The sequence below is a fragment of the Melanotaenia boesemani genome, chromosome 12 (genome assembly GCF_017639745.1).
Source record: "Melanotaenia boesemani isolate fMelBoe1 chromosome 12, fMelBoe1.pri, whole genome shotgun sequence".
NCBI classification, from domain to species: Eukaryota; Metazoa; Chordata; class Actinopteri; order Atheriniformes; family Melanotaeniidae; genus Melanotaenia; species Melanotaenia boesemani.
In genome coordinates, this window is record NC_055693.1 from 15,057,254 (window position 1) to 15,080,083 (window position 22,830).

The following is a 22,830-nucleotide window of genomic DNA, read 5'->3' on the forward strand; positions in this document are numbered from 1 at the left end:
AGTTTTATTCCACGGAACACAGGTGTTTACGCCACTACAAGCTCTCACAGGAGACCTTCTGAGATATTTGCACTGTTCCTATATAACATGACTTAAAATAGCATCGTAGCATCCAGCTGTAACTTTTAATCATAAGCATTATCACAAAAGCAAATATTTGAAAGGGGGGGTGGGAAAATATGCAACTGAAGCAGGTGTTGCCTCCCCATACATTGTTATATAAGCATGAACTTCCACAAACACACTGACCTGAGCAGCTTGTTGCTCTCCTGGTCCGCATAGGACTGCAACTCCACCACTGACTCATTGTGCTGGATGAATTTGAGCAGCTCGGAGGAGTCCAGCAGAGAATCACCATTGTCATATGACTGCAGAAACACAGGTTAACACAACAACGGCACAAAAGAGGAATTACAATCCCACAATAATTCACATGTATTTTCAAGGCTGATGTTATATTTTGATCAGTTTGAGTCACTTGGATGTGAAATATTAATCAATAATAAGTGGCTAAACTGGGGGAAATTTGCAGTCACTGCCAAAAGATGCTGTGAGCACAACGCTTGTCATGACGACCATGCTTTCTGATTTCCATTCAGCTTAAGCATCTCAAGCAGCGGGCCAACTTAAAACCTGTTTATCTTTTTAATATTTCCAGATGGTGGTGATTATAGCATAACATTCTGTTGACACACTAATTTCTGGAATGCATCCTTATAACTGTGCATTCATTCTGAAACATTAGATGCACAGTATACAGGCTTTACATTATTCTCTACAGGGCAACAAAACAAAAGCTATTGAGGTGGTTTGGCAGTGCTAGACCTTTCATTATTTATCCATTATGCTGAGGCCATATGGTGCACAAGATAGATTATCTAAAACATTCATGAGGTGCTGTATACATTTAGCAGTGAGTACACTCTTAAAATGTGCAGCACATTTCCATGATCGCTGAAGACTAGATAAACCTTTTCAACAAGAACCATCTGTTCCTCGGCTTTAACCTCATTCATGCCAGAGAGACAGAGGCCATCCACTGCAGAGAAGGGATCCTCGTTAAACTGAATGACAACTATTAGCAGACAAGTTTGGAAGGTCTATAACTGAGTGGATCGGCTTGGTTGAAAAGATGGCATGTACAAAAAAATATGGTGCATGAACACAAATAGAGACAAGTGTCAGTCCTGCCGCACTGGACGCCAGCAGAGAGAAGAGGCCTACCTTAAAGTACTTGAGTAGTGTATCAGAAAAGTTGGACCCTTTGACAAACCAGCCGTCTGGGACGACCTCAGTCTGCAGCCACTGGATCACACGATTCCTCAACTCATTGCGATCAGCAGCATAGCACACCACTGCAGCAGGAGACAATATTTCCAAAGGTCAGAGGGATGAATTAACAGTCCAAAGGATAAACGCTATCTTGAAAGCTTTTTCACAGTTGGTTTCTGTCCTTTTGGACATGTGTTACTTATTTCCAGTGTCATTGTGACCTTTTCATCAAGTTACAGCGATTGCTCTCAGACAGCAGATAAAACATAAGATATGAACCAGTTCTGGATACAATCTAAATCTAGATATCGCCCAAGGGAATATTTTCAAAATATCTGGATGAAAATATATAATACTTTACATCATGTGAAAAAGAGAGCACATGTACTTACTTTCTAAGGCTTTAATTAAACTTCACTTTAATATAAGATTATCTAGTCTCACTAAAACAAAATAATCAATACAACATAAGTTTTAAACACTTGAATAAAAGGCAGCAGAAAAAAGAAAGTCTTATATAATCTGCCCCTCTCCAAAAATAATTAAACCAATAACAAATTTAATTTATTTAACTAAAAACAGTCACAACAACCTGCCCAGGGTGTACCCTGCCTCTCACCTTCTAAAAATGCTGGGATAAGCTCCAGCTTACCCGCGACCTTAATGGACTAAGTGGTACAGAGAAAGAATGAATGAACTAAAAACAGCTGCAGGCCAATGTGGACATTAATCACAATGGCTCTGAAAGTTTAAGGCCTCAGGGACCCCCTGTGCTCTTTCTGTAAAAGAAAAATGTTTTACGTGTAGTTCCCCATATTTCAACGCAATAAGTCAGATATAGAACAATCAAAGAATTATATTATATTAAATTATATTATATTATATCATAAATAAAAAATATTATTGTTCAACGCATCCTTCACATTATGTAACAGCAATTGTTTTTGCTGTTTTTATTTTTATATCTTTAATATCTGACTTCCATGAAATATTTCCATAAACAATAACACACAAAAAATCTATTTCTCTTACTCAGTGCCTTCAATATCCAATGAAATTTAAATATTTGTATCTCCATAAACCATACCATGAAATATATTTTTATCAAATATATGGATAATTTATTTAAATCTAGATATCCCCATGCAGGACTTTTTAACAACACAGAGCAGCTCCTTCAGTGACAGACTGCTTCACCTGCAGCGTGCAGGTCCTTCCTCTCTGCTGCTGTTAAACTGTACAATCTGCACTGCTCCCAGCAGCCACACAGCCACAACAGAGAAGTAATAACACACACAGATGTGCAATATCAATAATGTCCAATAATGTAAATTCTTTTTGAATATATGTTTTTTTTATACAGGCTTCTATATAGATTTTTTTCTTATATAGACTTTTTATATAGTTTTTGATCTGTACAGTTTTTTGTTCTTCTATAATGCTGTTTTTTTGCACCTATCACCTTTGCTGCTGTAGCACCGAAAATTTCCCAATGAGGGACAAATAAAGGATTATCTTATCTTCTCTTATTTATATTAAACCAGCGTTTCATTTTTTCAGTTTCACCTCTTTCACACGCTTTCGATTGAGACGTGCATCAAAAAAAAAAAAAAAAAGTTGTGTCATCTGCAAATAAAATAAATTTTAACAGTGCAGATATGTTGCTGTTACAATGTCATTAATACACAAGATAAACCGTTTAGGACCGAGGACTGGCCCTTGAGTTCTGGGTGTACTTTCTCTTACTCCTGACGGTAAATGCAAAGATGGACATGCACATACATACGAGCAGAAACTCACCTGGGCTGGCAGCCGCCTGCTCTTTTTTCTTTTCTGAAGGAGATTATTGGAGAGAGAAACAAAATATAAGAACTGAGGCAAAATAAGGTGGATTGAGATTCATGGGGATAAACTTGGCTGTCAGTGAACAAAGTTCTGGAAAGGAGAGTCTGACACAACAATTTTCAGAAACTACTCTGCCTTTTCTGCCACTGATCAATGTTCAGACCAGCAGGGACACTGTGTAACATGTGCTGTGTGGAAAGTGAAAGGTTCAGTTAAGATAACATGCGAACATCAGATGTATTAATAAAAAGTTGAGGTCAGAGGTTTGAGTGTGGTAGCACATTGGTCACTGTGAACCCATTCACCTCAGATTATCAGATCGATGAATATGTGTTAGTTCAGAGGTCACATGCTAATCAGTTCAATTAGTCGTGTTATCAGCACCTGAACACTCCTCAGGGAGCCAAATAGTATCATCACTCAAACTGGCTTTAAGTTCACGCTTGTTGGAAATCACACGAGTGAGAATTTGTGCTTTTCATTATAATACGGTCAGATGGTTCTTATGTTTATTTTATGTTTTAAAAAAGATGTTAAACCATTGATTAGTTGTGCATCTACCTTGCATCTAATGTCAAACTCCACGTGTTACTGTAGACTGGGATGAGGGATGCGTGGCTGTAATGTGTTTAGCACACCTCAGCTTTCTAGTGGTTGATAGAAGCAGATTTATGAGCAGGGTGGCTAATTTGCATCATATGTCAATTAAATTTTTTAATACATACAATTACATTACATCATTATAAAAAAGGAACTTTGTCATTAATCTCAGCTTCTCTGTGTTTCAGTAAATATTCACATTGTTACCTTCCTGCACTTAGGTCATTAAAACACTTTACACAGCACGACAGAATAGGAATCAGTGCGAATATCACCATTATTAGAGTAGCTTTCCTGCAGTAATTAGTCTTTTTAAGTCAACAGCATCCATTTACTGTGTTCATAATGTTGACTTGTTAATCACACACTGTATACTGTTCACCATTTAGTGGACTTAATAGTGGATAGGACCAGAGAGACGCTGATGCATTTCACACAGTACTTAAATACAGTGAAACATCATAATTATCACCTATAATACAGTCGTGTCACATCAGCAAACATGACATGTAAAGTATTACCCAACAAAAGCAGTTAATTAGGTCTAAATATAACTAGTGTAGGAAAAAAAAACTGTTCTCATAGCCATAATGCTGTAGCTTGAATGAACATATTTAAAAAGAGAGCTGCATTATAACATGCCTCTCACATTTTTTACATTTTACAATAAATTTCTCAAGTCCTGCATCTTAAGCAAAAATAGTGACAAGCTACTTTATGGTTGAGACATTGCCCACCAGGAGCTCTCAATGGGCAAGAAAATCACAATGTTGAGCTCCAAATGTTAGTGCCAGCTAGCATTAGCATGCTCTGTTAGTTCCTGGCTTCAAGGTGCAATGCATCAAGGTCTGTTGGGATCCATGTGGTGTGCATCATCTGTACACTACTTTTGTGAACCTGTTTCTGTGCTGCTATCATTCTAATAAAACAAAAATCTGTTTAAATGATAAAACTATCTTGCTATTGTGCCTTGTTTTATTTTAAACATCACAGTGTTTGTTTATTCAACGAAAATGAACTTTAAAACAGAAACATTTTTACATTAAGTCCAGCTAGGCATGCAACGATAGATTTAATTTGCATTGCACATTTCAATCTTGAAGCTGCATGATGACATTAACAGTTTTTGGGAAAAAAAAGAAGAAACTTTGGCATGCATATCACACATGAGAAACCAGCCCTTACTGGGTGGGACTTATCAGGGCTGGTGATTAAGAGCAAGGTTTATCAAGCATTTACACATTATATGATGTTTGATAACAGCTGAAGTGAGAGTGAGCAGCTGTAGCGTGGCATGCAGATAAAGGTGGAGATAATTTGAATATTTGAATTACAGTGATGCCAAAGCCATTTATAGCCATGAAGGAATTATTTTCACAGAAAAATAGTTTTTTTTTGTATTGAGTTATTTTTGTGACCAGATTTATGAAGATAATTTAGTTGTATTCATCTTGCTGTGTATGTTCATGTAAGTGCCTCTGGACCACGAATAAAAAGAAGAGACAGGTGCAAACAGTCTTTGTCAGCTTGTGAACATGTATGACACTAAAGGCACCATACTAACATATGTGCAACTGGCACATATACTGGCACATATTGAACATATGTGAAACCTTTGTGATCCATCTACAACCCTATATAGAAGTTACAGTGATCCTTGTCAGCACTGGATAAAATCTCTTTGGAATGAAAGCATTATTTATATCCAACCCAAACATCTTAACACAGCTCCATTCACAGTATATCTTCTTGTTAAGGGCCTTTCTTAGGGGCCCACAGTAGTTCACTGCTGTTGACACACCGGGTGAACTACTGTGGGTCCCTAAGCAAGATTATAAAAAGATAATGAAAGCATCAATTCTTTGTGGAAGTTTGTTTTGTAAACGCTCCCTTCCTTTTGTTTGTTGCTGTGTGCTGTTGATTTTACCCTTGCAGTGTCCGTCGTGGGCCACTTGAATCTTCAATCCAGTCAGACAAGCGTCTCTGTGGAGCTCACAGTGATTCCTGTAGGTCTTACCATTGCTGCCACACACTGACCTCTTGTGGGGCTTACAGCTCTACAAATAAAGAGAACCAGAAACCAAACGAACATGAAGTGAAAACTTGTTTCTATTCCTGTTGTGTGAAAGTGCAGCCACTTGGTCTTGACTGAACCCCACATCCATCTCTCACCTCTATGCACAGACAGCTTGGCTCCCCCTTCTCATTGACAGCACACTCTCTGCCGGCCCCGCAAAACACATTGGCACACACTTTGCTCTTCTTCTGCAGATCCTGGATGACATGAACACATAATGTTGACACTTTAGGAAACGTTGCAAGTTTCACACACAGGGTGGTGCTGTTGCATATGTCGGAGGCTCATGCTGAAGCAATAAAAACAAAACATTTATTGCTCTTGTCAGGCTTAAAAATGGTTTTGAGACAAAGCATGCAAATATCACACTCTAAGATTAAACTGCTCTGTTTTGCAGATTTCAAATCGGTGTATAAGAATATGAACTCAAACTACTTGTGTGGCCTTTTATAGTAGTTTCCAGAAACCACCCTGCAAGATTTGATCACTGCGTCTTTGGGCAATCATCCCCTATATCATACATTAAAAACTTCAATATTTATCAACATGATTTAAAATAAATGTTTTGTGTTTGTAGCCTTGTTTTTGTCTTTTAATGTCATCAGTTTTTCATGTTTAGTATTTTACTGAGGTCACCGGTGAGGCACTGAATGTTGCCCAAACACATCATTATTGGTCACACTGTAGTCCTCAGTGTTACAGTTTAAAGTGGTATCTTCACTGTGTGTGGGTGCAAAGACAACAAAAAACAATAAATAAAAACTAAAAATCATAGACAGTGCTTCAAATGCCGTCATTGTTCAAGCCTTATTTTATTTTTACATTTAATCACTCATAGTTAACTCTTAATTAGTGTTTTAAACCATTTCTTTGTTTTAAAAGATTGCCAGCAGACTCAAAAATGAGGTCACCATAGCTACATTCCAGCCAATCACAAGACGCCAAGCGGAGCTCCACAGCCATTTGTTGACCCTCATTACCCCCTCCTTTCCCAGTCTGTGTGTCTTTGTATGTGTGTGTGTATTTGAGCATGCATGTGTGTGCAGGGTGTTTCCACATCTGGAGTCTGAGCTGTGTTTTCCTTCTGGGCCTGTTCCCATGCTAAGTAAAATCTTTTTCTCCAGACTTCATCTCCTCCTCCTTCTTGTCTCTAAGCTGCTGTTTCCTGTGTGGCTGAGGCACAAAGTTGGTTTTCTGACTGCACGTGAGCTTGATCTGAAGTTTCTGTGTGTGTGTGTGTGTGTTTATGACTGTACTGTCTTGTTGATATGTATAAAAACCAGTGGATTGTTGCCAAACACCTTCATAAGCTCTAAGGATAAATATAAAGGGGTGGTTTAATGGGGGAGGGGGGAGTCACATGCTTGCATCACATTGTAGCAACTTTAACTCAAACCTGGCATGGGGAGGGGGAAATGTAGGGATTTACTTAATTTAAATACATAGTTCAAACACACACACACACACACACACACACACACACTTGCACTCCTAAGCTGAGGTCATGGAAACTCTTCAAAGTGATCCGAGTGGCCTTGAGCATGTTGGACAATTCAGTTTGTTAGACACAGATGGGCTGGAGGCTTGTTGAAACCTGTGGAAACTTTCACCAGTGCATGAATAATGGATGGGTTCCTAAGATGAATCTGTTACAAATGTAGAATGCCGTTAGTCCATCTTTCTCTGAGCAGATGATCGCTGACATTTGGCTAATAAATGTGTAGGCAGCTGATTCAAGTGGATTGTTGCCATAGTGAGGGCAAGAGGGCCTCTTGTTCTGGTGTTTTAACAGAAGCGTCAATCAGGCAACCTTGATGGGCTCACAGCAGAGTAAGCTGCTCAGATTTTATGACCTACAGAGATATACAGTGTAACATGAGACTGTAGAAACAATGGAAAAAAAACAACTGTAATGTCACCTTCATTAAACCACCAGAGCCGACCTCATGTGGTCATAAATCATGTTTGCCTGTGGCTACTCTGGATATGAGCACGAGTGGGCAGACATAAACTTTCAAATGTATAATTACTAACTATATTCACATTTATATATATTTATATATTCTAGTTTTGAGTCAAAATTGAGTCATAATATGGGATTTACATTTAACTTAGGGAAAATTAATTACTCATGTGCCATATATGTGTTTTTATTATCACTTAAACCCCTTAATTTTCTTTCAACTGACTTTAAGAATGATACCAGACTAATAAATTATGACATACTAAAGTACAGAAATGTTAAAGGTAAGTTTAAAGTGATTACAAAGTTAATTTGGCTAAATTAGTCACAGTTATCCCCCTTTTTACATTCTGTAACAAAGTAAAAATACTACCATTCTTATTGAGGACCTGTCACAATTGTCACATAACCACTTCACAGGAATTATAAAAATTAGAATCACCTGGAGGGTGCTAAAATCAAGACAAGCCAAATTCCAAAGAAGAACCCCCTTAACTTAGAAGTTAGTAGGAGACTGAGTCATAGTTCCAAGTTATTATTCATGCTATAAAGTAATTTCTATTTAAACAGCATGCTCTTGTGTTCAGTAAATATTTCTTTATTTCACAATGCTTGCTAAAAAAAAATATTATTAAGTTTGAAAGGTTGCACACAATAGTCAAACAGCTTATCATCTATTAATTATCTAACAATTTCACAACTGTTACAAACTTACAGTGGATTAGAAAGGAAGCTCAAACAGCTTGACTTAGCTAAGCAAGTAGCTAGCTTAGCTAACTGCATGCCCTCTAACTGGTTGGCATGAAGGGGAGGAGTGGTAGTATAATGAAGGGGTCTTTTTCACTGACTATGATGGTGAAAGCTGTTTTTACAATATTTGCTGTACAATGTCATTTCCAAGAGTATTGACTCACTCAGGTAATGTTACTAGATAGGAGGTACTTTGTGCAGTACTAGACTTTGAAGTCTCCTGGCTGTAGTTCATCTGCAGATATGAAAGTAGAAAGATGTTATGATACAACCCTAAGCAAAAAAAAAAAAAAAAAAAAAATCAGTCAAATGTTAAAATGTTAAATACGCGTTTTATATTATTTCAATGTAAACACAATGAGGGTTTTCCGTAATCAGCTGTTTTACTGGTATGCATGCAAACACAGTCATTCACCCACTCATCCACTGAGCAGAAACTGGAAACAATGCACCACAACAGCAAAAACAATCTTACTCGCTGTGGCTGTCCCAATTAAATTGTATTTTTTCCAGCAAATGATGTTTTCTTTCTCATTTAACACTAATCACAGAAGCATGTTGCCCTGTAGAACATTACAGGGTAGAGAAGGTCCTTGATGGCTCAATAATTGTATACAAGCATAATTAATTTATCATGTTCCATAATCTTGTTTTTTTGTCAGGCAAATTAAATTATTTAAATGTTTTGAGAGAATTAAAACTTAAGTGCTGTGCCCTTTTACAGCTACAGGAGACATGTCACTGAACTAAGACTGACTTCATAGAGCTTACACTGAAGTCAGAAAAGGAAAGTGGGCAGTAAGAGGAAGAGGATAGAGTGGTGATGAGAGTCTGAATGTTAGGAAACAGGTAGAAGGTCAAGATATAGAAGAAAAGGAGGGGTCCTCCCCTCCCACATGCTGACTGACTCCAAGCTGTGGTAGACTTGAGCTAAAGGGCAATAACTTCTCGCTTCACCAGAGAAAATGCTCCACTGTATTTTACTGATGATAAGGCTGCACACAGTAGAACAACAAAACATGCTAACACACACACACACGCACACACACACACACAAAAAAACATTTGCATGTCTGCATGTCTTCCTCATGTTCTTGCCCTACTACAAAACAAAAAACATAAGAGTGCAAGTAACAGAGCCTATCCATCTTTATATACAGGCTTGTGAATATCTATTTATGTGTGTGTGTGCATATGTTGGAGATGCTCCATTGATCTAGTCAGCCAATCAATGCTTCTTTCCTGTGAATGTCACTTTACACAGCCACCACAAATCCTTCCCCACTATGCATCCCTGCCCTTTATTAGCAGAGATAACATTGATTTAGAGACTGTAAATACCTTGCCGCAGCAGCAAACAGCATAATGGAAGTTCTTTAAAAAAAAAAAAAAAAAAAAAGAAAAGAAAATCAGTGCTTTGATAAAAGAAAGCACATTTCTCCCAACTCAACTGGTTTGGCAAACAGAGATTAAATCAGTACCATACAACATCTTTGGTTGTTAGCTTTCATGTTACTATGTTGGGGACGTGTTGTTTCAGTGCTGTATTTAGTGTGGTTTATGGTTGAATCCTTTTTTAATATAAAAAGGGTGAAGAGTGACTGACTTTAAGCTTTGTAGACATCTGTCATCATCATCTATCAAATTCCAATGAGTGAGTGTGAAAAAGCTTCAAGAGATTAGGGTTTATTTTGGTATGCAAGCATCCTCATAAAGCTCATTTCACATCATACATTGTAAGATTTTCTACACTCTGATCTAACAGTACATTTAGTATATAGTAGAGATGGACTGGAAATAAAGGAAATAAATAAATGTGGAAAACAGCTTGGGTGTTTTGACATTTTACCACCACAACTCCTCTGGGATATCCTATTGTAGCACTAGGGATGGATTTATAATGATTCTGATATAAGCTGATGAGACTCAAGTCAAGACAGGCATATCAGCTTTTAGCTGCGTCCTGAAGGCTTCAGTGAGTCTCCATTTAGAGATGTTGAGCATGTTATTTTATCTGTAAAACATAAAACTTACAGCAAAAATAAGATGACACTACTGGATAGCTCACAAAATATACTTGTTTTTCTAACTTATGAAGGTATTAAAGGAGTAATTATTCTGGATGTATTTATTTTGTATTCTTGTTCATCTCACAGCAACATAATGAACTAGCTGAACTTGGATTAGCTTAATATGTTAGGTGAAATTAGCTTAGCATAAATACCAGAACAAGCAAGAAACAACTAGCTTATCTCTATGTCAAATTGGATAAAAACTGGATAAAAAGAAACTTAGTTTTATGTTTTTATATCTAACTTTTGGTACACTACACACATATGAGTGTATTAAACGAGAAGTACAATCTGGAAGTTTAATATATTTTTTTTAACTAGACCAAAAGACATAAAAAATATATATTAATTTCAGTATTCTCTATTAAATTCTGAACATCTTTCATAGAAAAGAACATTATCAACATTAAAAGCAAGGCTGATGGCACAGCTCATCAGTAGCAACATTTAAGCCCCAGGATACCAGCACAGACATCTTAGGATGGCTCACAAAACAAAAGTGGAATTCAAAATGAACCAAGTCAAAATCCTTCATCATATGTAAATGAGAATTTTAGTTTCTGCCAGTTTTTATGGGAGTTCAAAAAGACTCCAAGGGATTAGTCCGCTCTTTTTTATGCTGCCTTTCAATCAGCCAAGCATTGCTTTATAGGATGCCTTCTCAACCACTGCAGTTACCAAGTGGTTTAAATCTGACGATGCAGCCAATTTTTCTTGTATCTAAATAATCCTGGCTGCTGTAATCAGCTAAACATATATACATTTAGTATCTGTTCTCTTAAAAGGCAGTCAAGCGCTAAAACAACCCAGCAACAAATTCAACATCTTCAGGTAAATAATGAAGCAGGTGAAAAGCTGTTCATGACAATAAGGCTTTGCCACTGTCTTGGCTGATTTTCATTAGCATTTTTAAGATGACTTATCTGACACACAGACACTAGGGACATGCACAACTAATCGACTAACAGAGTAATCGAAACAGCACATTAAGTTTGCAGCAGTTTTAAAAATGTCGACTGAGATGCACATTGCATCAGCTGGTTTGACACATGGGCAGGTATGAGTCAGAGCAGAGGGACATCGTAGCACAGAAAGCTGGCTGTAAGAAACTGTCCGTTTAGTTCTGAATGTTTTGCTGCAAGCTTTAGCACTAAACACCACGCAGCTCTTCTAGTTACAGCAGAGTCCGATGTCTTCTTTATCACTGCTGGATAAAGTTAGCTAACGCTGAAGCCAGCTGCAGCTTCACCCAGGAGGAATCACCTCATCTCCGCCTCCCAACCTCAGTCTAGAGGTGGAAGCAGGAAAGTTTAACAGCTCTTTTTGTTGGAGTTTTCACTGACAGTGGAGGCAACAGACCAGAGCAGCACGGTTTCTAAACTGTCATAGCAATGTTGAGCTTCAGGAACAAAAACACCAGACAGAAAGACGAGGAAAAATAACTGGTTTTGCTGTAGCTCAATAATCCTGTGGGAGCAGTGTTTAGTTCACTTGACATAACAGCCACCCCTTAAACACAGCCAGCCCAGGTTCGATCCAGACGTCTCCCTGGCCCACTTTCTCATCTGCCTACTGTACTATGAAGGACACTAGAACCCACAGAATGTTAAAATAAACAAAAATAAAAACACATTATGCTAATAACATCTCACACGTTTTACAAAAATGTATTTGTAGATTAAGTATAACATCATGGTGACACCATGACTAATCAACTAATCAACTTTGATTGGCCTGACTAGTCAACTTCAAAATTCATCTGAAATGCCCATCCCTTAGAGACACATGCAAATGTTTAATGCCATCCTGTGGTGACAGGACATATATGGGTAGCTATGTTTCACAGCAAATGTGAGGAAAATTTGCAAAATAAAAAAATTGATATTATGGACCGTTCAAGTAACTGGTTTGGACCAGATAACTAGAGTGTACAGTGATGTCAGAGGGTTAAAGTACAGACGACATTACATCTTGTTACAGAGTAGAAACAAGAAAATAAAGCCCCTTAAGTGGAAAAAGTATTCAGTTGTTTCAGCACATTGTAATCCTTTCATATCGGCTGTATGCTTCTAAATAGCATTTATTTATGTGATGAGTCATACAATTTGATTGTTTACTACATGCGAATCTGAAAAAGTAATTTGAAATAGGCTAAAATCAACTTAAATTAACACAAAACTGCTTTTATGTGAAAGCAACCACTTTTTATTTCCATTTCCACATATTGTTTTTTAATCAATACTTTCTATTATATATGAAGTCCTAAATACATTTTTTTTCCCATAAATTTATGTTATTACAGATGGGGAAAGGTACGCCCAGCCCTCCCAAAAATCTAAAACCTGGTATAAAACTCTGAGTACTAAGAAGGTTCAAATATTAACAGGACCAAACCCTGGTTCAAGGTGCTGAAACATTTTTTTCTGTATCTCCAGTGAAAAAGAAATGTAATAATAGAAGTGAAGCAAGATGCAAAAGCAAGGGATACGGACAAGGACAGAATGAGGAGAAAGAAAGGTGGGTGGGGGTTGCATTCCTGAGCTATGTTGTGCCTCAGCTTGTGTCCGACAGTTCGTCTTGAGCCAAAACCTCCTCTGTATCTGGGTCAAAGAGGTGCCTCTGCTCTCCTCCTTACCAACATATCCAGCTCTTCCCCAAGATGTGTTTCCAGCTCTTAACAGCCAACTCTCCTCAGCTTCATGAGATGTGGGCTCATCCCATGAGTGTGAGGACAGATAAGACTGAAACTGAGCTGTCTTTCAGCTCATATGGATCTCCTTCTCTTTAAGCAGGACTTACCAGAAGAGGAAGTGGAGCGGTGCCAAACAAAAATGAGAACTACTCTTAGGCCACACTGTAAGCTAACTATGATCCGGTTTCCTTCTTTGAGGAATTTAATCAAGCTTGTGGCTAAATTCACACAGGGTAAAACATGACAAGACTATCATCTTGCTCCAGCATTGAGTCATTAGACAAAATGTAGAATTTGCCCTCAATAATTTAAACCTCTCCATTCTGATATCTTCAAGACCTGACCTAATCAGCTGTATCTTCATCACCAACGCCAGGTTAGTATTTCATGGACTGAATACTAATCGACTGACAGCTGATGGCAGAAAAAGGAAGGTTTCTAAAAAAAATGATGTACCACAAAGATATGAGTGCTTTAAATTAGCTCTAAGGGAGATCTTAATCTTTCTCTTGGGGGCCAGGTTTAAGATTAAACCAGCAGAAACAAAGAGGCTTTGGGTAACAACCAGTTTGCCCTGCCTGTTATTCTTCTCCCTGTTCTTATTCAGTGTGAAAGGAATGCACCAACGGACAGGATGATGTCACCCCAGTCTTCAGCATGCTATTTTACACCCACCGACTCTGTTGTTCCAGAGCTGAAATGTGGTAACTACACCCAAAAAAAATAAGTAAAAAAAAAATATATATATAAATGAATAAACCAGAAACAGAAAGATGAGATAAGAATCAGAAGAAAGAGAGGCAGAGAATGGATGGAGCAAATAGAAAAAGTAACAACAAGAAACAAAGAGCAACTAAAGAAAGCAGGAAATAAGTCACGGTCTGGGCAGAACTACATCTGCTAGCAGTTAAAACGTCAGCAGAGGACATAAAACACTGTGAACGCAGCACCACCCCCGGCTCTGCTTCCCATGTTGTCACTCTGCTGGGCGACAGTGTCGCCTCTCTCCTCACCACCTGTCTTTCTACCACCTCTATTCATCCAACCACTCTCCACTTCTCTTTCATCACCCTGTTCAGAACTTTTCTCTATATCTTGCTCTTACTAACCAGATAAACTTGACATTTACCTCTATTTCTTTCTAACTTTCTCTTTATTCTCACTTTGCCAGTTTTCGAACCCATCGAACTTTCCCCTACTCTGTTCTGGCCATTTTTTTTTAATCATAAGGGAGGTGAAGGAAGGGTGAGGAGGGTGGGCAAGGCTCAGACTCCAGTCAGGGGAATGAGTTGATTCCCTGCCCCTCTCTCCTCTCCCTCACTGAGGCCAATATTGGGGCTTACAGCTTGAAGCTTACAGCTTGAACATGTTTGTAGAAGGAAAAGGTCCTGTTACAGACCGCTGGATGCATTTAAAAACTCATGTATTTGAGCTGAACGTTAAAGTCTGGTCTAGAGCTGAAATACCCACCCAGGTTTTAATCAGCTCTGATCCAACAAAACTGTGTATAAATGTTCCTTAAAGTGCAAAGGGACATATAGTAGATTAAACTATCAAAACACACTGAGATGATTTAATTGAAAATCAGTGTGGAGAAATCACATAAGATCTTAAATTTGCAAGTTCAATTTTACTGTTGTGGCATTTTTTGGACAAAAAAAATTAACTAGAAGAAAGTTCTATTATCAACCTTATATTTAGTGCTGACTGAACCCTAACTTCAACCTGATGCAAAATATGTGAATTTTAACCTTTCTGGTCTGAAACAATGCACTTGTTGAATTACACAAATTATGTTTTTGTTTTTTAAATAATCTAAAGATAAACATGTACAGAGAGTTTATTAAATAATATTCATATATTATGAAATAATTATAAAAGCAACATATTTACCCTAAATGTTTTTTATTTCTATTTTCGTCATTAATTTATTTTAGATATTTAAACCAAGCTTGAGGTTGTAATGTCTGCACTACCTTCTTTTATTTTCCTAGAAAATCTTAATCCAGCCCTGGTCAGTCTTCTCATTTCTTTTATGGTTGATTGTGTAGGTTCATCATTCTGTAGACAAAGACGCCCATAAAAGCAGCAGGGGTTGGTCTAGAAGATTTTTTATTAAAGGGCCCAAGCGGGGGTAAAGACTGGGAAAAGGGTGGCACAAGTAAACTAGACCTTCATTTAAAAAGGTCTAGATTTCTGGAAATAATGAACTGATTATTAACTAAAACAGTCATCTAATGTAAAAAGTAAAGCAGCCAACAATATTTTTCTATCAACAACTGTTTATTTAGGCTGATTCTGCATTATATGCTCTGCTGTCCCAACATTTATACTTCACTGATAATGGAAAAAAATGTTTAAGGATTATTGGCTGTTTTTGCACAGTTGTCACATCTGGTGGTATTATGACTTTTTTAATCTTCCACATAAAATGTAAACAATTTGGAAAGAAATATGATTACCCATGTAGGCGGATGGTGATATGATGCTGTAGTAATGTTGCATTATGATTTAGAACATGGGAGAACATTATAAAAGTGCATTACATGCTGCATTCCAGGTAAAGATCAGTTTCCACTAAATATTTGTTAGAAATTGTTTATGTATTTTTGAGGTGACACATGCGAGAGACCAGTCAGACTTTAGAAGATAAAAGCCTTGGAATATAACCTGCTGCAAGTGAATCAGTTTGACTCAGAGTTACTAAGACAATAACTAGCAGTCTGCCTGCTGCTAAAAACTTCACCAGTCCATAATCACACAGTTCAACTCCCGTACACATCTCCTCCCAGATCTCCCCTCTTATCTGTACTGCAGTGCGTCCAGTAAAAGTGGTCTAATTACAGAGCAGTGCAGACATGTTAAACAAGCATGAAAGCTTACACAAGCAAAGAGACATCTGATTGTTTAGAAGTCTGTGATTTTTCTTTTTGTGTTTTTGACTTGTCCTGTCGAGCATCGCAGCAGCAGAATGATGATCTGGCTGCTGTGCCAAACAAATTTGCTTTGCCAAGGGGAGCTTTATGAGTATAAGGCTCCTCTTGATAATCTGATTTATTTATTTAAATTTGTATTTTATTTATTTACTGAATTACAAAATTTCCATAATATTGCTGGACCTGACCAGAGGGGACAGAAGAAAAAGGAGAAGCATGAACAGAAGTGAAAATGAGAGAAAAGAAAGAGGAGACAGAGATACAACAGACAGAAGACAATGACCCTTCAATCCAAACAAACAACAACTAACAGCTACACCTGTACAGAAACACAACAGAGAAATTCCTACAACTTTTACAGGAGAACAATGATGACAATCATCATGAGGACGTATAAGAGACAAGCAAGATGAAAAAAAATAAAAAATGTATCACAGCAAAAACCAGAGTACCAGAAACACACACAAAACCTAAACAAAAGTACCTCTTAGAGTATAAACCTACAGGACGACGCAGCAACTGTGTCGATATGCATATGTGAGAACTCAAAGGTGAGTGTGATCGTGCAAATGCTACCACGCCTCTACGAAGGCTAGAGGCAGACTAGGGCGGCCCAGAGACCCAAGCGATCAGCAGCAATGCCACAGCATGAACGTCGGCCACCCCACCACCAAGACAACCCCGGACCCAACCCAGAGGGTGACTGAGGATCTTTAACAGCTGCAAACCAGTGGGTGATTTCACAGTGACTAGATCCATCTTTTACAGTCTATAGGTATACCAAATTATATTCAGCTTAGTTTAATAGAAAATCTTCATACGCAATAACAGAAGCAATTAAACTGTTGGTCATTTTTTCATGGAAAGAAAAATATTTACAGCCTTACATAAAAACCATGGGCTACCCTGAGGTTAATTAAATGTAAATGGTGAAAACATTTTTCCCTGCAGCTTTTTAGTATTGCATTGCATTTTCTGATCCCAGGAAAATTACATTTGGTGCATAAATCATGTGAGTTATGCAGTTCACATAAGCCATTTTAACCTTGAGGTTGTTTTTAAGCTTCCTGGATAATAATGGAGGAGAAAAATAGCAGCTAGGTAACTTTCATCATGTTGTGAATCAAGCAGACAAGTTAGCAAGTCAGTGGACACAAGGCAGTGTTTTGTGGAAGTAAACAGATCCTCAGTACTTATATTATTGTCTTCTTTTTTGCCATTCTTAATGATAAAATCAAATCAGCAATGTGGTTATGGTTTGTCTGTGAGCCTAACAGAGGAAATAGGAGAGAATCTGTCAGCCTTTACAAATCCATTAGACATAAATGAAAGAATTAACACAACCAGTTAGGTTGGGAATTTTAGGACATTGACAGAACAATTATTTTAACTGTTTACACATTTTCAAGTTACAGTAATGTGAAAAATACAGACTGCTTTCATTTCAGGATCTTCACATCAAACTAGAGAAAGGGTTAGGCAATACATCCCTGTAATAATTATTACCTTTTTCCAGAGTTCAAACATTATTTTGCAATAGACCTAACAGCTGTTTCATAAAGAAACATGATTTTACCCTTATTTTGTTTTCATTCAAGCAGATAAAGCTACAGCATTAGTGAGTTCACCCTTAGAAAATCATAGATATCCATAAAAGACAAAAGTGCTGGATGAGTGAAGAACACTTCCAAGGAGATTGGCATTTCATTATCCAAGTCCATCCATCAAGAGACGACGTCATAGGGATAAACACAAGGCATGAATCATTCATGACCCTCAAGAACATGAGAGGTAGAAAACATCTAAAAGACACCTTGAAAAGTTAGAGCAGTTATCGAACATCGTTTGGACGACTTAAAACAAATCTTCTCATCAATGTGAAGGTGAAAAAGTCGCAACAGCACATAAAACATCTGTAAACACGTGGCAGCAGTGATGACACAGGCATGGATGTCTTCTGGCAGGAAGTCATTAGTGAGCACATTTATATTACATTAGAACAAAATCAGTTACTGGGTAAAAACTGGACTCTGAAATGCATTTTGTCTGACAAAGTACAAAATCAAAGCTTACAAAATCACACTAACACATAATGCAGTTAAAGATAAAACAAGTGCTGCATGTATACACAAGACTGGACGAAACTTTATTTGAATAGCTGTAATCCCAAAACCGAGCCCCCAAATTAGATGTGAGCACTCTTGAGAGTCTGCTCTTTCAGCTTATATTCTTAATATAAATATTACTCAATTATATTTTCATCAAGAGATAAAAACCTTGTCAGTGTCCAAATATTTCTGGGAAACATATGTTTAACATTCGACCTATGACTGCATCTTCATTATCTTCATCATCTCTCCCCTACAAAAACAGAGACTTAAGTGCCACTCTCTCATGACATTTCATATGTGTGTTAGTTAATTTAGGAGTGTAGTTCCTCTCAGTTCTGGTAATAATGAGACACCAGTACAGCTGGTAAGCTAAATGAGGACTCCTTTCAAGTCAAGCCAAGAGTGAAGAGAACAGACACGGCAGGGACATGAAACAACACAGGCCCACCTTTTTTTCTTTCCACACAGCTGAGTTTTACTTCTCACAATCTCCCCTGCTATAATTGCATGACTGTGGCTCTATCTCCTCTTTGTTTTACATCAGTCTATCTCACCACCCCACACAATCCCTGCACAGAATTCATGACTGGCTGTTGAGCTACAGTAATTAGAGCAGGCTGATACAGACAGAGGACACAGCGTCCCTCTAATGCTCATGTTCCCTCCACCTGGGCAGATATTTTTAGCCCACCTTGAATGAGAAAGAACAAGCATCAACATGGAAGCATGGCAGGGTGCCTGCATGAGAGGCCATGACTCAATTAGGCCTGCTACAGATCCAGGGGCACAACGGCCTTCTTATATTCTTCATTATCCTCGTGACTTGAGGAGAGTACAGCTTATTTAGTTGACTTGCTGGGCTTAGTTCCTCTTAAAGTTTGTATTTGTTAAAATTCCAGAGAACTGATAACAAAACTAACCACTGTGTCATTGCACTGTATCCCAACAGACTTAACACAACCACACTGCAAGCAATGAAAACAGTATTAACTCCTCTTCCTCTGTTTATATACTGGCATGTGTGCTCACATGTCTCTTGAGGCAACAAAATCTTATGACTTTCACTATTCCTGAATACAACCTCCTTTGCATATCAAGCTCCTGGTGTGCTTTGGTAAAACATCAACATTTCATCCACAAGATGCATATCTCTATTCCAGCCTGCAGACACAGCTCTCTCTGAGTCCCGACCCTGGCCACCAAGCCACATTACATTGCAGCTTATCTTCAAACACAGCATTTTTTCACCCCAGGAAGCACACAGACATTCTCTTTGATAATAAATCAGGAGTTTGTGTCCTCATTTTAATAGGCCATACTCATGCCTCTAAATAAAAGCATCCATCAACCCACAGAACATGTTTTCTCCTATCTTTCTATCTCTTTTTAAGCTATCCCATCATCTAAAACACATCCTAAATGCACCCCTTATATGCTCATGAGACTCACCTCTGAGAGGGCTTTGCTCCAACTTGTTGACCTCCTTTGGTCAGACTGCTGGTATGCCATTTCAGGCTCTTCCCATGGCTTCAACAGGCCATATATTGTCAAGGTAATTACCTTTGGAGAATAGATGCCTTTCTAATGCCTCCTCATTTACTACATTCAGCACAGCCTGCTGCATGCTCTGTCTCCATGCCATACCTCACAACTATGAATTCAATACAGATGCACACAATGGCACATTTAGCAGCCAGCAGGCAAAAACAGGAAGGTCAGCAGGGAGGGCTTGCATGTCTGCTATGAGCGATGTTGATGCAGTTGAAACACTAATGGCCAGCTGCATTAAGCTATAAAGTCTAGGCAGACTAGGCAGAAGAAAACTGGTCTATCTTGTGTTAAGCTGTAACTCGTGGAATAAATCTAGACTATGATTAAGCAGCAGGTCTGCGTTATTTATTTCTTCTTCCTGTAATTGTGCCGGTCAACAAAGACGTCAGCGCAGAGCCAGGTGTTCAACAGCTGTGTCTTCTTGAGTTTAGAGGATCCAGCATCAACTGGTACTTTTATGTTTTTACTTGCTCAAGGAACATTTTGAGAAATGTAATAACTCACTTTCTATTGAAGAGTTTGATGGGATCTCATACCACTACCATGTCTGTATAATTATAAAAGGTATAAAGAGCAGATGGGTAGCTTAGCAGAAAGTCTGGAAATTATGCTTACAAGGGATTTGTGCTTAGCTTTTTCTTGGTTGGGACCTGTTGCTTGGCAACCAGTGTCCAAGAACATGCTAGTCTAGTGTTATTTAGGGGTGCTAGCATTGTTGGGTAAAACAAAGCTAGCTATATCCCCTTGTTTCCAGAATACATGCTGCCTTCCCTTAGCCTTGTAAGTCAGCTCAGAGCTGCAAATGACTTCACATGTGAGTTAATCATGTTCTGGGTGCAAATCAGAAAATCCAGCAGGATTATTGTTATGCTCACCAACCAGAGTGACTGTTTGAAGCAATAAGCAGCCTTAATACATTTCTAGAAAATTATGTGAGCACGTGGTCCAGAATTACCATTTTGCACATGTAGCAACAAACTATGTCAAAAAAAATATCTCACAACTGGGAATACTCAAATTTGAAGGAATGATACCTGCTCAACACCTAAGAGATGCTAAACTGAATTTTTGAGCCAGAAGTTTACAAATTACCCCATCGAATGTTTGTATTTTTTCTGCTTCTCAGCCGTAGAAACCTTTATTATCATTCACTATTATGCCTGTTTTCAGTCATGTCATTGCATCAGTAGAAATGTGTCACCAGCTGTATGTTGTTTGAACGTCCCTTTAGCATATTCTAAATTTCCAGAGAAGACCTCAAGGCTGAGAAAACTGTGTTTTTTCCACATGTGACAGTGTTTGCTTAATTTTTCCTGCAACTGTGTGTCTTTATACCACCAGTTGTGAACCCTGTTCAATAGTCAGCATTTGTAAGCAGCCTTGCCAGTGCTGACCGGCTTTTGATAATGTTTACTTATATTTATAAATGGCTGTGCAAACAAGATTTATGAACCCTGTTTTAAATAAAGAATAGAAATATATACTAGTGATATTCAAGTTACTTTAACAGATGAAACTTGTAAAATTCTAAAAAAAGAAAAGAAAAGAATGAAAAGAACAGCAGGTAAATAAGAGGGACAATGAAACCTAATAAGATATTTTTTAACATGTTTTTAACATAATACAATTTAAAGTAGTCTGATTAGTCACCATAATCCTGACCAAACCTCTAACATAAATGTTTGGTCTCGAGTCTCTACAAAAGCAGTGCTGCTACAGTTTGGATGTTGTCATTAAACAAATGAGTTTCTAGTTAGGCAACTGGTTCCAAACCAGCTTTGGAAGTGCCTCTAAATAAATAAATGGTATAATCTATATATTTAAATAAACCTATAGTGCCATAAAATGATGGACCAGTCGTATTGTTTGCGCTGGTCCCATGTGCCGCCAGCCCACCTAACAGCACATTACCTCTGTGTGTGTACTCAGGGCTTGGGCCATTTAGCTCTGCAGTGCTAGACCCAAGGTGAGTATTGTCACAGCCCCTGAGCACACATACAAACACAAGCTCCCCTGATTGACCACCCAAACAGTGTTGGTGTGCCATCAGAGCAGCTGCCAGTTGGCAGAGCATTTGCAGCATAACATCCTACAATATTAATGAGGAGGGCCATCCAACCCCAAAGAGAGCAAGGGTTGTGAGATACACACAAGCAGCAGCCAACCCTTCTATCCTTTTCACAGCTGTCATTCCAGTGTCTTTCCCTTATGGCTGCTTTTGCTGTGCTGCTAAGTTGAGGGGAAAAGTGAGACTGAGAGGAGAGTGGCTTTTTTTTTCTTTTTTCCCCCCCCCACAAACAGAAGTAAAAAGTCACTCCTTCAGTACCTCATCTGTGCAATGATTTGAATGGTGATGTCTGGAGTGAATGGCACTCCCTGTGGTAATCTTCTGTACTGATATTTTTTGCTTTCTTTGTGAAGATAAACGGCCAAGAACTCAGTGCGGTCTGTATTAGGCTCATTTCCATCACAACATCGTGTTATCGGGACACATTCCTATTTTTTTCCAGATGTGGTTGTGTTAGAGAACAAAGCTGCCATGTCTCCAAATCAGTTTCTCGCGGAACCGTTAGAAAGTGTAAAATGCAGGCGCGAGCCTTCTTCCAGTCTGACAAAGACCATAACTTGTAAGTTGAAATACTGAAACTTACCTCTGCGTTACAGAGAGCCACGGCCAGCAGAAGGAGCGCAGCCACACTTCGCAACATCTGGAAACAAAATGAGAAAGTAAGATTTACTGAGAGGATGGGGGGATTAAACGCAAACGAACAGCTTAATCTGTTTTCTTAAAGAAAAACTTGTGTATAACCATTTTCCACACACCGTTTCGTTTAGGCGGCTCCGCTCAGCTGAAGGGGAGCTGGTCTGGGTATTTGTCCGGACGGAGTCGAACTGAAGGTCCGTGATTTGGAGAAATTTGAGGAGCGCTGAGGAATTCCTGCCAGTTCGTCAGTCTCCCCT

At 38.4% G+C, this 22,830-nt stretch overlaps 1 protein-coding gene across 1 annotated transcript in view; it reads right to left on the reverse strand.

Annotated features, from left to right (window-relative positions):
* fstl1b (follistatin-like 1b) overlaps positions 1–22,830 on the reverse strand; it is a 29,644-nt gene extending 6,814 nt beyond the window's left edge. Inside the window, exons 1-7 of the mRNA XM_042001169.1 lie at positions 22,693–22,830; positions 22,521–22,577; positions 5,890–5,991; positions 5,645–5,774; positions 3,073–3,105; positions 1,225–1,355; positions 250–368 (exon numbers count right to left, since the gene is read on the reverse strand). Of these exons, the coding sequence (XP_041857103.1) occupies positions 250–368; positions 1,225–1,355; positions 3,073–3,105; positions 5,645–5,774; positions 5,890–5,991; positions 22,521–22,577 (572 nt within the window). The 5' untranslated portion in view covers positions 22,693–22,830. The remainder of the gene's footprint in view (positions 1–249; positions 369–1,224; positions 1,356–3,072; positions 3,106–5,644; positions 5,775–5,889; positions 5,992–22,520; positions 22,578–22,692) is intronic.